Consider the following 17491-nt stretch of genomic DNA (forward strand, 5'->3'; position numbering starts at 1 on the left):
TTTGAACAGATATCGGTATGAAAGGTATTTCGGAGCCAAGGCACCATATGGTGGCAGCCTCCTGATTTTTTTCTGATTTTTCGGTTTGGTAGTTTCTGAGAATGGCCTCCTTAAAGAAATGATCACTTTCAACCCCCCGCACTCCCCACGTTTCCAAGAAATGTCAAAACTAAGACCGGCTTCGAAAAGTACTAATCGAGACCTTTAATTTGATACCCCACGTGACTATATGTGATGAAAAAAAATTGTACACCCCCCTTTTGCATGTATGGGGACCCCCCCTTAAATTCAACGTAAAAGGATGTAACTCACTGTATGTGTGAGCGTTCACAGTTCCCACCTTTCTACCAAATTTGGTGTCAATCACTATAACCGTCTCCGAGAAAAATGCGTGTGACGGACAGACAGACAGACAGACAGACGGTAAACCGATTTTAATAAGGTTTTGTGTTTACACAAAACCTTAAAAAGAACATAGTGCGGTTGAGTGATGTGAAGCCAATTTTTAAACTTCGTGGGAAATTTTTTTTCGGCTTTTCAACCCTACATTGCCATTTGCAAAACATAAAATACTAAGAACTCTCTTACTTCAATGACCTATTTTACGTTTACTTGAAAATAACGCTACTTTATCAATAACTAACTTCCTGTACGGGATGGTACTTAAAATTAATTCTGTTTTGACTAGATTGACTCATATTTCATCAAATCACATTCTAATGATTTAATGGGAAAACAGTAAACTGATAACGATAGAAAATAAAAACTTATATGGACTACTGACTAGCCTCTGCTGACGTCATAATATTAGCAGATTCTGAAAATAACTAAAACTTAAATGCTATCCTTATATTTAGATGTAGTTACATATTCTGATTTCGACTCTTCTTCGATAACTTTTCTGTAAGTACCTGGAATCCAAGAGAATCGAATCTCGATGGGAAAATTTCATCTGAAAAAAAGAAAGGATAAATTAAAGTTAGTAAACTACCCTTGTTTCTTCGCCAAAGACTTCTTACCTTGATATAAGTAAAGTATCTAATCTAAAAATCGTAAAGGACGTCATAATTATCTACAGGTCGAAGTGGTTTCATGTCATTGTATCCTTCCGCTAGATACTCACGAATAGCCGGTGGAAGTTTTAATTGCAACAGATCCCATTGATTTCTTATATGCTTAATAATCTCCGCCCGACATCGATCTTGAAGATTCACAAAGTCTCGACGAGTTGACCTCAAAGTCATTTCAGTTTTAGCGGCCGTTGAGCAGACAATAGGGTAGAGTGGCTCTTTGACCTGGAAAGGATATTGGATACTTTGAACTCGATTTGGATTTGAATGAAAGCTTAGTAAGTTGGATGGGAATGATTAGCGTTTATTAATAATATCAAAAGAAGGGGGGAGGGTGTGCCCTTACAACCGGGGTAAAATTCTCCACACCCAAAGTGCATATAATGCAAATGTTCTTCGTTATAAATTCAAAAGTGGCAGAATAATTTTCACTTACCTTATCCAACCCTCTGAATGCAATCCCCAGGCACTTGCCATCCTTATAGTATGTCAACGTCCCTTCAATCCCATCGAATAGCACTCCAATAATTGTAGCTTTATTTTCCTTGAATCTCTTCGTGTACAGCAGTGCTATTCCCATATGCCAAAGGACACCTTTATGTGATAGCCCCCATCCTTGCTCGTCCTCCCCTAACATATTAATGAATGAATTTGCATGCAATCTGGCATACTTTGTTCCGATTCCGAACATTATGCTTGTACCGAAAACACGCTGCGACACGTGGAGTTCCCAATAGAAACGTCCGTTGTTTAGGGGTCGTTTACCCAGTACACCAGCAGTCCCTTTACTCCAGTTGGGGTGAAAATGAACGGTTCTGTTGTTTGCACCGCTAAGGACAACTTCCTTGGATCGATATCGTTTACTCCACGTCCAAGTGTCTTCGCAACCATGTTTCAAGGGTTTGTCGTCCTCATCCTCGCTACTTGATGCACTTGTGTTATTGTTACTGTTCTGAGACATTGTTTCAATTATTTTTCGTTTGTGCTTTAGGTGTAGGCGAGATGGCGCCTTCCGCGTAAGTGGTTACAGGTGAATGAATGGTTGCAGGTAAATGACTGGATACAGTTTTGTGTTACCGGGTTGTCAGGGATATGTGCAATTTTAATATTAACTGGAACAGTGGTGACCCATATCTCCAGCTCCTTGTTATCTCGTTCTAAATGAAGTGCATTTCATTTTGAATGTGTACATTGTTATTCTGAAAAAGATTGAAATTAAATAGTGAATTCTGTTCAAATGCATCTGTATAATCCATTTTCAAAAGTTTTTGGTAAAGAACAGGATTCCTGTTCATCATATTCAATATGAATCCTTCCAGAGAATTTTCGGCCAGATTCGAAAAAATGATGGTCAACCGGGCACCGTATGCATGTAGGTAATAGATTTGGGCTTATGTTTTGTACTCAGTTTGAGAATAGAATATACAACATTTGTAGGTGTGCCAATGACAATTGAGCAACGCTAGGTTTCTGTGTGAAGAAATATAGGCAAGGCCGCTGATAAAGGAGGAGGGTTTGAAACAACTTACTTTGTACTATCCTATGACTTGGAGAAATGTTAGGGCGTTGACTTCAGTGGGCGAAGCAGGACGGGCCGCGATGTTGCCGAGAAACGGGGCAAGAGCTCTTGACGCATGGACGGCGTCGGGACATATGTAAATTAGTTCGAGCAAAACAAATATGTGTCTCCACGTCCTTTACTGGAAAGGCTGAAGAACTCGCAAGAAAAAAAAATGTAAGGCGATGACGGCTTTACGGTTTCTTACCAGGGCAGAGGCAAATTATCGGACGCTGCCTCATCTCTGCCCTGGGAGCAGCGTGACCAAGAGCCCTACAGAAAAGGGGTGTTGATATCTGCGCTCTATAAGAAAACCCGATAGTCTGGTGCCAAAAACTGCGACATAGAGTGAGAATGCGGTAACAATTTTTATAAACTTCTCTATTTTGGTAGCCCGCACACTCAATACGGTATTGGCATTATCATCTCAAGTGGTTTCTGTAATGCCATTAAAGAAGTTGAACGATTTGATGATCGGCTGATGAAGCCCATCATTATATTTCTGTTCGCAGTATTCACTTCGTCACGGCGTACAGGTAAAATCTGATACCGAGGAAGATGTCTTTTGGCAACTTTTCGATGTAAAGGTCTGTAACGTGCCTGATGATGACTATATCATCATTGCAGGCGACCTTCAAGGTGATGTGGGTGGAAAGGCAGACGGCGACAGGTGCTATTAGGGAAAAAGGTTCGGAACGCCCTCATTAGCGAGCGTATAGTCGACTTTGCAGACACTCATGATCTTGTACTTGGGAATAAATGGTCTCATCTTCCTATATTTTATAGTAGGAACAGTAAAACTTAAATCGGCTATATTCTCATAAGATGCCGACATTTTACTATTGCCACTAACTGCAAAGCTGTTCTCAAGGAGACCATCGCATCCTAATATCAACGGTTAATCGCCGTTTTGCGAAACAAACCAACGATAACACAGCGTAAAGAATACACTGGCCCGCCGCACATTAGATGGGGGCGATTTCGTGGAACAAAAGAAGAAATACGAATGTCGAAGAATCATGGAACCAAATTAAAGACACAATCCACAAAGCGGCCAATGTCACCAAGCCAGGTAAGTGGTTCATCAACCGAGATACTTGGCTTTGAAATGACGAAGTTGCAATGAAGAAACGTTTCTGTCACAAGTTTCTCAACGGTAAAACGCTGGCAAATTGGTAAATTCGCAAGTATGCCAACATAGAAACAATGAAAGTGATCGCTATTAATCGAGCGGTCCATTACAAAGATCTTTACGATAAATTGAACACTCGGAATAACGAGAGTGACTTGTTAAAAGCCGACACGAATGCACTCATGGTACTTTGCTAACCCACCGACGAGCCGCGATGGATAGATGCCGGGGATATTTCGAGCAGATTTCAATGGAAAAAATTTTTCATCCTCCCCTTTCACAAGCATTGCCAACATTTGGAGTAATTCCACTTTCCAGCGCTACTAAAGTCGAGGAAGCAACAAAATGAATGAAATCGGGGCAAGCAACAGGACCTGACGACATCGCATCTGAGCTCTGGAAAGTGAGGAGCTGGAACTCAACACTGTGGATCAGTAAATCCTTTAATCGGGTTATTCAGGAAGGTAGAATACCATCTGACTGGCAAGAAAGTACTACAGTTCCAATATGGAGAAAAGGTAGTCAAGCAGAATGTCCGATCCGGTTACTTTGCCATAACATGAAGATTTTGAACGCATTGTTGACAACTGTATTCGCGAAATCGTTGAAATAACCGTGAATCAAGCCGGATTTTGTCAAGAACTGCAGAACTACTGACGCAATACACGCTGCGCGGCTACTCATGGAGAAACACCGAGAGAAGCATCGCTCTATTTACATTGCATTTCTGGATCTAGAGAATGCATTGGACCGTGTGCCACACGAACTCATCTGGTATGCTCTACGATAACCCTTAGTGCAAGAAGAACTCGTGCCCTGAGTTCAATTGCTCTACCACGATCCGAAAGTAAAGTTCGAAGTGTGTCGATCAAGGGAGCGCCCTCTCAGCACTTCTCTTTGATCTTGTTAAGGACCGCGTCACACGGGATATCCAACGTCCAGCGACCTACACAGTACTTTATGCAGATCATGTTTGCCTAGCGTCTAATAGCAAAAACACGCTCTCAGATTGAATTTGAATAAAATTGAGTTTTTGATGACCGACATAACCGACCGACTATAAAACAGGCATTATCACTGTCAGCGGCAGTGACCTGCCCAGAACTGAGCGATTAAAATATCTCGGGTCAATGCTATCAATGGAGAACTGCGTTATGAAATTGCTTCACGAATTAACGCAACTTCATCAAGTGTGTGTGTTTTTTGCGATCGATGTATTAACGAACATCTCAAATCTAAAATTTTCCACAGTGTCGTCCGCCCTCTGCGATTCTTAGTGTTGCCCGGCTATAAAAGACAATGAATGGCGCCTTGCGGTAATGGAGATGAAGATTTTGCTTTGGACTAGTGGCTTAACATGCCTTGATTACTTCCGAAATGAAGATATTCGTGCTCAATACGGGGTTACACTGATCGTGGAAAAACCCCAGGTGGCTAGGGAAACGGACCGAAAAACGGTAGAGGAGATGAGCGGTATATATAAAATCCCTTTCTCAGATTGTCCGAAGGCGTATATCGGACAAACGGAAAGGCTGGTAACCACTAGATTTAGGGAGCATACGAAGGAGGCACTCTGCTATCAAGTACTTCCGAAAACCTACAAAATCTATGGTGGCTAAACATATCGTGGAATGCGGCCATAAAATAAGCGCCGACGATTTGAAAGTGTTAGAATTAGAATTAGAATAGTATACTATATAGTATAGATTTAGATTAGTATAAATATAGCTAATAAACCCATGGATGAGCAGACTTGTTAGCAATGATGAAGTGAACAAGTTTTTCCCGAAATATCGGTATTTGCAAAAATAAAAATATAAACACTAGTCAATAAGAAAAAACAATTTTTTTATTATTTGAAACTAGATGTATCCTTAATGCAAGCCCAGATGAATTTGCGATGCACACGGTCAAACGCCTGTTCATTGCAAGAATGCAATGCACAGTGGGTAATGCTTTTCATTTTCCCCGATATCGGCAATGAAATTCTTTCTTCGCAGTAGAAGTGATAAAATGGTGATATACATGGTAGACAAATTCGGCTTTGGTGGTCGCAGCATAAAATCCATCACATAATATCCCTTAATACTCAAGAAATATCCGTCAAAAAGCGCTTACATATCGCTTTGACTACCAGATAAGCAAGGTCAGGTAGGTGAAGGTATTGTAGAGAAATTCGCTGGTCTCAACTTTGTCCCTCTAAAATTCGCATAATAATGGCGCAGAATCATAAAGCAAATAAAATCACGCTGGTGGAACTACCATAAATATTGTACCAAGCTCCTTTCAGAAAGGAGGAGGGATGAGTTACTATAGTCTACTATCCAGTCATCTCAGGGAGTAGATGAGGCATTCGATAGTATTCGTTATTAATTGATCGATCAGTATGATTTTGGGGGTTAAGAATTCACTTTTAGTATTCCCTGCTTTGCGTTAGAAAGAGAGAGAGAAAGATCGTGCTCACATTCGGCGTCCGTTTCGAGAAATGGACGTCCGTGTGGCCCCCCGCCGCGAGCCCCATCGAACTCCGGTGTGTACTGGAGGTTTGCAGATAAGATCACTAAATGTACCAGCCCATATACTTTTCCCGCGAATCCAAAAACCTGAGTTCGCCGCGCAGCGACACGTCACCTTACAGTGTACGATCCCCTTGATGACGCGCTTGGCCCTCCTCGTCTCCAGACCCAATAAGCTTTTTCCTCAGCAGTTGAAATTAGCGGTGACAGACGCAATACCCATCACAAGTTAGGCAAGTAGATATGAGTCTTGACTTGCGTAGGACTTTTTCGTTTCACTTCACTTTAGCTGACATCAGTGTCCCCATCTTAGGCGCAGACTTTCTGTGTCACTATGGGCCGGTGGATATGTACCATAGGTCTCTAATAGACCATATAACCTCTCTCTTAGGTCATCAGGAGAAATTTCAATTTTTTCATTTTTGAAGACGTTGCCGACCGACGCATTCACGCACTCCTGTCGAATGTAGAATATCTCAGCTAGTTAAATGTGATTTTCAATACTATATCAACACTACTAGTTCCCCAATTTCCTCGCATATGCGAGATTACAGAGGCCTGAATGTTCAGATGATTCTGGACTGGTACTTCGTTCCTCTCATCGAAGGCCTTGCGCATTATTTAGTATTTTCTTGACCTTGGATCTCGCCAAGGCTTACCATTAAATCCCCGTGACTCAAAAGATATTTCAAAGACAACAATTTGCATACCTTTCGGACTTTTCGTGTCCATAACTTTTAGCCTGTATGATGCAGCGCAGAGATTTGCATGACGCATAAAACTCGACCCAGGCAAGGTACATCCTATCGCAAATTTTCCGCTACCTAAGATTGTCAAAGACTTCAGAAGGTCCTTGGGTATAATGAACTTCTATTGACATTTCCTGCCCAAAGCTGCTAACCACAAGGCTTTATTTAACGTCTTTCTGTCTCGTTCTAGGATTAAAGAATCGCGGGAGGTTGTGTGGTTTCCAGAAACCGAAGCATTTGCGTTTTTGGCATTCCTTTAGCAGGATACACCCCGAACTGTGCTCGTTGATATCTTAGAAATACCAATAGGCATTGCTCTTCATCAGATAGTGAACCAAAGCTGGCAATAGTTGGGTTTTTTCTCAAAACAGTTGAATCATGCTCAAATGGAGTAACAGTGCCTACGGTTGTGAATTATTAGCAGAAGGCAGGTCATTCATTGTATTCACGTACCATAAACTTCTAATTTTTGGTAAAGATAACTTAGTCACTGATGCTTTGTCCCGGATTTCTGAGATAAACATCCCAGCAGCAGTTTATTTTTCGCAATCGCTGTGGCCCAGAGAGATGGCGCAGTTCTTCAGAGCCATTTGGACAATGAATCGGCAAGTCTCCAGTAGTCCAGTAGGTGTATACCTGAGTCAACAAAGCGTTTCCACACTATACGTGCGAACATTATAGGCTCTTTGCGAGAATCGCACGGCGACAAGTATTGCCTCACGATCATTAATCGGTTTACGCGCTAGAATGAAGCAATATCTCTGAAGAAAATTGTAATACAGTCATGTGTTGAGGCCCTCTGTCGAAAGTGAATTTCGCGCTTTGGTGTTCCCGTCGTAATCATCACAGACGAGGGAATGATGTTCGAATTTATTCTTTACTCGGATTTTAGAAAGCTTTTTGGATTTAAACGCTAACGGACAACTGCATATCATCCGCTCTCCACTGGGATAAAGCATGAAAGTAGACCTGCTGTCCAATGAAGAGGGGAAGCTGGACGACTTAGACTTGGATCTTCTAGAGCTCAGGGTGGACAGTGACTTATAGGAAAGCAACATGTCAGAGGAGGAGGGTGATATTCTGACAGTGGAGAAGAGGTGAAACAAGAAATAGGGGTCAAATATTTGGGAGTTACACTAGACCAAAAATTACTCCGGAAGCTGCATGTAGGATACACTTGTCGGCAAGCTACAAGGGCTGCGATGACTTGTAGTTCCATACCAGGAAAAAAAATGAAGATTGCACTCCGAAAATACTACTTTGGATACACACTACAATACTTAGGCCTATGATTACCTATGGGGCGTTAATCTGGGCAGAAACAATTGGAATCAGTAAAACAATCAAGTAATTACACAAACTTCAAAGACTGGCTGGCGTGTGTATCGGTGGAGCAGTGAAGACATGCGCACCGGCATCCCTGGAGGTTCCGCTCGGATGAACTAGTCTCTATCTGCACATACAGATGCAAGCAAGGAGGGCGATCTTCACAATGATGAGAGTGTCAATGGGAGGTAAATAGAGGGAAGATTGATATTTTTTCTAGGAGGTCTACCGAATTACTGATACCAAAGAAGAACATGACAACGAGGTTTCATTTCTATAAGAAGTTTGAAACACAACTTAAAGTAGCAACTGATTGCCTGGCATATTGACGGATCCCTTACAGCAGAGGAAGCGGGGCAATTGGTCCAAGGAAAATGTACTTGGAACCAATGGGTAAGCACAGTAGCATATTCCAGGTGGAAATATACCCCATAGATAGGTGCGATTCCTTCAACTTCCAAAGGGACTACAAGAGGCAGAACATTGCTTTTCTGAGCGACTGTCAAGCGGCGACCAAAGGCTTTTAGCAACAACTAGATGCACTCCAACCTGAAATGGGAATGCCTTGACAGATTGAACACCCGCGGATGGTACAGTAAGGCCTGGATACTCTGGATTCCGGACCATGTTGGGCAGGAACGCCCCTACACGGACCAGGACCTTTCTGTGGAATCGAAAATGGGTTCGTGGCTGTGACATTAAAAAATTAAGTGGAATGGTTGAGGGGGGATCCGAACCGAAGCGCGCAAAGAACTATTTAAGAAGAACCTCCGGATTATTGTGGAAATACTCAGTAGTCACTGTAAGTTCTGCGCAGAGTGTGAGGAAACCTTCATACAAGTTCTGGGACAGCGTCTGGCATTTGTGCAAAATAGGTCGGGGCAACTGGCAGAGTACTTAATACCGGATCCCCAGTTGAAATACATACTTGGAAGCAGGGAATACATTAAAATTCCAGACGGTTATGGGCTTGCTTGGCATACTATGGTTAATAGGGATACTATAAACAGTAAGAGGTGAACTCCCCTTAACAGAATAATTATAATACAAAATTTAGGCTTGAAAATACATCCGATTATGATATCTGCTCAAATTAGAGTTAACAATATCGTAGCATAGCATTAATTGGCACAGTATAAGTAATAATATAAGACATAACACTGAAAAGTTTGAAGGCAATCCAACTATAATTATAATAAAGTTATAGAAGGTTAATTTTTTGTATCATATAGATTGAACTTATATGGAGTTGGGAGTCTGGAGGGAATATTTTGAATTAGCTATATACGAATGGAAAAACGTACGCATAGAAAGTTTCCCAGATGAACACAAAATTTTTATATCCGAAACGTCCAGCTTCTGGTGAACCTTAGTTTATCTAGCAAATGCATCCTTGAAACCGTAGACAAAATGAAGCAAAATGGTGAAAGTTTTGAAGGGGCTGTGTATGGAGTTGTTTCACAAATCGAACTTGAAAATGATTCACGAAAATAGACTGGTAGTGGTTGTTTTCTATATTACTCATAGATATATCAACTTCGACTTGCACTATTATCTCACCTTTGGGTTTCTAAAAGACGGCGTTGTTTGAAGTGGGGTCGATGACCTTCCACCTTTCTCGAAAGCACCACGCTGGCCTGACGAAATTTTATAATTCCCAGTTGGCTTCGGGATTCAATTGATTGCAATCTCCTTCCCCACCCTCCTTCCTTTTATGTACGTAACGATTTGTTGTTTATCCATATGTTGGTCTTAGTTTATTTTAGAATCCTGTTTCCCGGCAGCAGCTTACTATGACGAATAATATCCAGCTTTCAGCTGATATTGGTTGTTGCCATAGTAACCGCTGCCACACATGCGAATTAGTAATCTTAGTCCGATAACAGTCGAACTCCTAATCGATTCTTCTGACTATAGTGGATTTCGCTCTATGACTTTCTGTGCTTTATGCTCGAGTCGCTACATTACCTGCCAAGATATTTGATATTCCTTGAATTGAACTCACTAATTGCATTATTTCAGTTAATCCACTTCAATTTTATGCTATCAGCATTTTCACATCTGGTTTGTTTGCTTTTTAGAAGAACGAGACATCCAAGTATCGTTTCAGGAAACACTATTGGAACACAAGCTTCTCACTTATTATCAAGATTGATATTTATTTCCACTATAACTAAAGATATTTTAAAATGTAAATAAGTAAATTTTGATAAACAGCAATAGCCCGAATTTCACGAAATAGTCTAAAGCTAGAATAACGCGATTCTCTCGTGTCGAATAAGGCTAGCTATGAAAACACCACAATTTGAGTCTACTGTTTCCCACTTTTCACAGTATGAGTTGCGTGTCTATGATTTCAATCGGATTTAGTCCTCTCCCTTCGAATGGGAGCGTTATCGTAATAACCAACCCCTTATCAAAACTTTTGGCTTTCTCAATGTGTATGGAAAGCCTACGGAACACATTTTGCTATGCATAAATGGTGAACATGCGCCCTGACACCTTGCATTGTTAAAGAGTGGTGCCGATGCATGCCGGGGAAGTCCCCTCGCAAGTGTACATTAGGCCAGATAGGATGCACATTGGGGTGCGTGTGAGTTCAGGTATAGTGGCAACCCTTGAAGTGTTTCTGTCGTCATAGTTTCGCATACGTTGGTGGGTGGGTGGGTGATATCACCGAAAAGTTTGGGGTCGAATTCCTACATGTTGCTGTAAGATAAGTTCAAGGCTCTGCTGATTTGAAACGGCGTACGTTCAATGCGAACTAAGGATGCATAATGTCCTTTTCCAAATGCGATATGTTTAGGTTTGTTAATATTTATTGGAATGTGTCATAGCGCGTGCAATGGAAACCGGAAGTTTTGCACTTCACGTATAAAAGGTTTTGTTGATTTTTTATGTAAGAATATTTGGGTACATAATAGTTTCATTCATATGTATATAACTCGTAGTGTATATACGTTGAATGCAGTGTACACAGACTAGACAAGGTAATATCATCCGAACATCATGTTCGCCATTTTTAAGCTTTCGTGTAAAACAAAATCTTATTAAAATCGATTCACTGTCTGTCTATCTGCCACACGCACTTTTCTCCAAAATGGCTAAACCGATCCGAACGAAATTTGGTAGACAGATGGAAACTATGAAATCCCACCTATATAGTGAGTGACATAAATTTAGTTGGAGTTTAAAGGGAGGCTCCCCATACATGCAAAAGGAGGATTAAAATTTTTTTTCACCGGATATAGTCGTGTAGGGTATCAAATGAAAGGTCTCGTTTAGTTCTTTCCGAAACTGATATTAGTTTTGGCGTGAATTGCAAAGTGCGTGAGTAAGGAGTCAAAATGTACGCACTTAAAGTGAGGTGGGACTCATTTTCGGAAACTACTCAACCCAAAAATCCGAAAAAAATCAGGAAAGTGCGCTTAGATGAAATATAGGCCTCAAAATATGTCCCATTCCGATATATGCTCAGATAAACTTACTAATAGTAACACAATAGGCATGCCTATACAACACTATTTTCGCAGCAGAAGGAGGTAACCACCAGGCGAATAAGTATCCCATATTCCTACCTATTTAACAATAATAATAATTGGGTAAAAAAGTACCAACTCCAAAGAACCATCTCCAGTAACGCTTTTATGGCGCTAATGGTTTCGTTTGCGTGCATTTCAACGTCTTCAGGTTGTTTTGCGACGAGAGCCACAGCTAGATCATCTGCGAAACCGATTATCGTGGCCTCCTTTGGCACGGGAAGGACAAGGACCCCATTGTACATGACGTTCCACAGGAGAGGACCCAACACTGAGCCCTGTGGTACTCCTGCGGTGACCGTGTACTGTTTGGATCCCTCATTCGTGTCGTACCAAAGTGTTCTCTCCGAAAGATAACTATCCAGGAGCTTAGTCAAATAACTAGGGACACCCGTTTTAGCCAGCGAGTTTTTTATCCACTCCCAACTTGCGGAATTGAACGCATTTTTTATGTCTCACGTCACCACGGCACAGCATTTTTTAGACGACATCGCGTCTCGAGCCAGCTTCAAAACAACGTCTACGGCGTTGATCGTTGAGTGGGCTTGACGAAATCCAAATTTTCGCTCCGATAGTCTATCCTTATATTCGATGATTGGGAGCAGTCTGTTGTAGATTACCCTTTAAAGAATCTTTCCTGCCGTGTCGATAAGGCAAATCGGTCGGTATGATGATGGGTGTCCTGGGGGCTTATTCGGCTTCGGAAGCAAAACTAGTTTTCGCCTCTTCCACTGGTTGAGGAAAACTCCTTCTATCATGTATGTTTCAAACACGCTGATAAACCAGTCGGGTCTGGTCTTAACAGCGAGTTTAAGAGTTCTGTTGGGAACAGCATCCAGACCGGGTGCTTTATTATCACCAATTCTCCGGCAAAATTGAGTAAGTTCCTCCTCAGTTACCGCAGGTATGGTGTAGACGTCCAATGTTAGCTTGTGTTGTTTGCGCTCCCCTTTATCCGGGGGGAAGAGCGCCATCACGATGTCGAGCAGAAGGTGCGGGCAGGTCAGTTGTGGTGTTCGCCCTCTCATCTTCTAATTTTCTCAGAAACGGCTATACCGATTGACACGAAATTTGGTGAGAAGGTGGGACCTGTGGACCCCCAGATATGCAGTGAGTGATATCCTTCTACGTTAAGATCTAGGGGGGGGGGGGGTCCCCATACATGTAAAAGGGGGGTGTACATTTTTTTTCCACCAAATATAGTCATGTGGGGTATCAAATGAATCAACCGGAAAACCTGAAAAAAATCATGAAGCTGCCTCTATATGGTGCCCAGGCCTCAAAATACTCTCCATATCGATATCTGTTTAAATTAAGTTAATAATAGTATATTACCATATTTTTGGGAAAATTGAGTAAAACCCCCCTTAAGTTTACCTCAGAATTATCAAAGTTGGTAGTAGTATAAAATATAATCTGAAGCATATTATCTCCATATTGATCCAAATCAAGCTATTAGTAACAAAGTTACAGTACCTCAAAGTTATCTTTAACGTGTAAATTTACAACCCGAAGTACTAAATCTGACATGCTAAATACATATTCGTAACGGGCTACGTACAAATGGGATAGTTCTTCACCCAAATATACTCACACAAGAAGCAAACAAAACCTTTAATACCTGAAGCGCCCAGCTTCCGGTTTCCCGTTTTTATCTGTTGTTGGTTAAATTCTTCGCGTTTGCTAATAATATTAAACTCAGAGTGTGAAGCGTATAAAAGGTTGACTATTATCAATACAGGGCTTTCCATCAATTGATTTATTTAAATCGCTTTGTGAAACATAGGGGCAATGGAATTTTTAGCTATGTGACGTTCTTCTTTTTTTTCAGCTTTTGACCCGTTCGCAAGCGTTCGTCGTGATCGGTTTCGCCATTTTATTTTATCAGATGCCTAATCTGGATGTAATCGCATAAATCCCCATCTAGCGTATCATGCCACCGTTGTTTCGGACGGGCTTTTGGTCGCTTACTATTGACTTCGATGTTCAGACCAATGACGTGACCATATGACCGAAGATGCCTCACTCACAGTTTTCCAACGATCAGTGCCACCTTATATCGGTCGCGGATATCATCATTTCGGATGTGTTCAAAACGTGTCATGCCACTAGTCCAAGGCAACATCTTAGTCTCCATTACCGAAAAACGCCATACATTGTCTTTTATAGTTGGCCAACACTCAGAACTATAGAGAGTGACCGGACGGACGACATTGCAGTAAATTTTAGATTTGAGCCCTTCGCTGATACATCGATCACGAAGAACATCAGTTGTGAAATGCCAATTCTTCCAGGTTGCGTTAACACGTGAGGCAATTTCATTACGCAGATCTCGATTGGCTGATAGCATTAACTAGATATATTTAAATCGCTCAGTTCTGGGCAGATTACTACCGTTGACAGAACTGAGCGATTGAAAAATCTCGAGTCAATGCTATCAGCCAATGGAGAACTACGTTATGCTTCTCACATAGGGAAACGCTAAACCTTTTATATGTGATGCGTCAAGTTTCCGGTTTCCCGATTTGTTTAATTTGGTGACGTCACTTGGGTGGGGTTTATCGAACAGTCCGTTTCGGTTTGAAAATCGTTGCGAATACTTTATTGAGAAGTATTGAAATTTCCGGTTTAATTTTGAGGCAAATTTTTGTGAAAAATTGAAAATGGTATAGTGCGCGATAAATGGTTGTGATAGTTATCAGGACAAAGGAGGAAATATCTTGAGATTCTCTCGTTGTCCGAAGAATGAGACAATTTGCGAAGAGTGGAAAAAACTTTGCGAAAAGTATGAAAAGATCGACTTCAAAAACGCTCGTGTGCGTTCAAAGCATGTTGCACAAGACGATTATAAGCTCCAAGACATACTTGTGGAGATTGTGGAAAGCAAGACGAAACCTGGCCTCCATCTTATCAGCAACGAGACTGAAAAGCGGTAGTCAGTTGTTGTATTCTGCTTATGTTTATTAGGTGTGCCTCCTTCTTGGACGAAACCGTCTAGTCTTTTTACTCTTTCTTAAGGTTTTCTATGAATTAAAACCTTATTAGAATCGATTCGGTTGGAAGGTGGAAAGATTCAAAATCTACCGCTGGCTCCTGTCATACGGTTATGTGAGACTTTTACTCGCTAAAACCCCCTCCTTCTCCTTTGCTTACCTCGCGGGGCTGCCATTTCGGTATTACGTCGCGGGGCAGGATCAGTTATGAACTGCGGCCCCTGTCGTTGTTTGTAACTTTCCTCCGAAGCTCCTCCCTCCTCAGCAGATTGTGGATCGCCTTCATTAATTTTTTTACCGCCCTCCAAAATGTTTCAGATGGTAGCATGTGGTCCATGGTATTCACGGGTGTCAACCGTGCCTCGGCGTCAATTTCCGCCTTCGCACTGTCTGCGGCGAACCGCGAGCAATTAAAAACAACATGATCCGCATCCTCCGGAATCATCACGCATGTCGGGCAATACGAGAAGTCGTGACGCCCGAAGCGATAAAGCTATGTAGAGTACCCTCCGTGTCCGCTTAGGAATTGAGTTAGGTGGGAATTAACCTCACCGTGCCTTCGTTTGATCTATTTAGAGACATTTTGTGTGTCTAGCGTCCTTCAGGTGAATCATCCCATGTTTTTTGCTATTCCAAAATAGATTCACTTTGTGCCAATTGCCGACGATGGGTGTAGAACTCGCCGATTGCATATAATGGGTCATAGAGGCGTCGACCCTCGTTCGCCAAGATGTCAATGGGAATCATGCCTGCTATCACAAGCTGCGTCGTCTGAAGTTGCACGGTGAGCGCACGATGTTCGCAATGCCCTCGATCGGTAAGGGGCTGCGATTTTTCAAAGACGGTTCCTAGACTGGAGCTGCATAAAGCAAGATGGAGCTGACAATTCTCGAGATCAGGAGACGACGGCTTTGCCTAGGAGCACCTATATTTGGTAACATTCTTATCAACAATGTAACCAATCCGGATGCTTTGGTTGCAAAATTTTCAAAATAGGACTTGTCTTTGGTCAACCATGACTCCTAGGTATTTAAGCGTTGGTGGCGACTGTATGATATGTTCACCAATCCTGATCTTTATCGACGTCTGCTTCATTCGCTTGGTAATCAAAACTACCTCGGTTTTATGCTGCGCGAGTGTCAGAAAACCCTCCTCTAGCCAAGACCTGATTTCAAAAATTGCCTCGTTTGTGAGTACCTCGACCTCATCAATATCTTGCGCCACGATAATCACTCCGATATTGTCTACGAAGCCAATGATTGTCACCCCTTTGCGTAGTTGCAACTTAGAAATTCCGTCATACATTATCCACAGAAGAGGACCGAGAAGTGATCCTTGTGGAACCCCGCAGGTTGTTGTATACGTCTTAGGTCCATCGAGCATTGTACAACGTGTATCACGTCATCATCACATATCAATTCGTCAATACCACAACGAAATAAGTTCATATGAATGGGATCGCAAGAATTATTTTGTTTTAGGTTTTTAGTCATGTGTATATGAATATTAATTACCCAAACAGATATGTGTATATGTAGGTATATAGTATATGTGTGCAAATGAAGTTTGCTGGTGGTGTCTAATTCAGATAGATATATTTGTACATTAAACCAGCCGCATTTAATATACGTAATATAGGTGTACATATGTATGCTTTTGTGCACGAAATATATCGGAAATATGGGTACGATTAATTTATATATGTGCACATATGTCTACAGTATTCGGAAATAGGCAATTTGTTTGTTTAAGGTGAGCATAGTATCTACGGCTGTAATATGTACGTACGTCTTGTTGTTTGGAAAAATATGAAGGAATATGTTGGATTTGTTGCTATATACGGATAGGAAAATGTGCGTTGAAGTTACTTACATAAGATGAACACAAAACCTTCATACCCGAAGCACGAGCTTCCGGTATTCCGACTTGTTTGTATCTGTTGTAGGTTAAATTCTTCGGGTTTGCTAATAATATTAAAGGCTGAGTGTGAAGCATATGAGGTTGACTATTATCAATACAGGGCTTTCCATCAAATGAGTTATTCAAATCGCTGTCTAAAAAATAAAGGGCAATGGAATTTTCAGCTATGTGACACGGTGCTGTCATGCACTCGTCGCTCCTCACATATTCTTCTTTTTCTTCAGCCTTTGTCCCGTTCACAAGCGGGGTCGGTTCGTCGTGATCGATTTCGCCATTTTATTTTATCAAATGCCTGATCTGGATGTATTCACATAAATCCCCATCCATCGTATCAAGCCACCGTTGTTTCGGACGGGCTTTTGGTCGCTTACCATTGACTTCGATGAAGTGAATTCTTGTTAATTAATGAAAATTAATCATTTCTTCGGAAATCTTACTATTTCTAACAAAGTTATAATTGGTTAAAGTTGTCGCTTATATACAAATTTGCTGCCATCTACGGGTACAGTATTTAATATAAGAAATACACAAAACTTTTTATAACTACAGCGCCCAGTTTTTGCTTTCTCGACTTGTTTTATTCCAAATAGCGTTAGGGTTCGGTTCTTGGTCACGTTCATCTATGCTCGGTCTCTCTGTCGTTCACTCGTACCTGGCTTATAAAACTTGCCTAACTGCATTGTCCCTT

At 41.5% G+C, this 17491-nt stretch overlaps 1 protein-coding gene across 2 annotated transcripts; it reads right to left on the reverse strand.

Annotated features, from left to right (window-relative positions):
• Nucleotides 1-471: 471 nt before the first annotated feature.
• Nucleotides 472-10739, reverse strand: LOC119661776 (SPRY domain-containing SOCS box protein 3). Of its 2 annotated transcripts, XM_038071253.1 has the most exons (5): nucleotides 10320-10739; nucleotides 9912-10262; nucleotides 1507-2269; nucleotides 1020-1295; nucleotides 472-952 (listed from the first exon to the last, which is right to left on the reverse strand). In XM_038071253.1, exons 3-4 carry the CDS (start codon nucleotides 2029-2031, stop codon nucleotides 1044-1046), a joined length of 777 nt encoding a protein of 258 aa, XP_037927181.1. In that variant the 5' UTR covers nucleotides 2032-2269; nucleotides 9912-10262; nucleotides 10320-10739; the 3' UTR covers nucleotides 472-952; nucleotides 1020-1043. The 2 variants fall into 2 exon arrangements, with proteins under 2 accessions (XP_037927181.1, XP_037927180.1); XM_038071252.1 differs by having other exon boundaries at nucleotides 9912-10739.
• Between the last annotated feature and the right edge of the window lie 6752 nt (nucleotides 10740-17491).

The sequence above is a fragment of the Hermetia illucens genome, chromosome 1 (assembly GCF_905115235.1).
Source record: "Hermetia illucens chromosome 1, iHerIll2.2.curated.20191125, whole genome shotgun sequence".
NCBI lineage: Eukaryota > Metazoa > Arthropoda > Insecta > Diptera > Stratiomyidae > Hermetia > Hermetia illucens.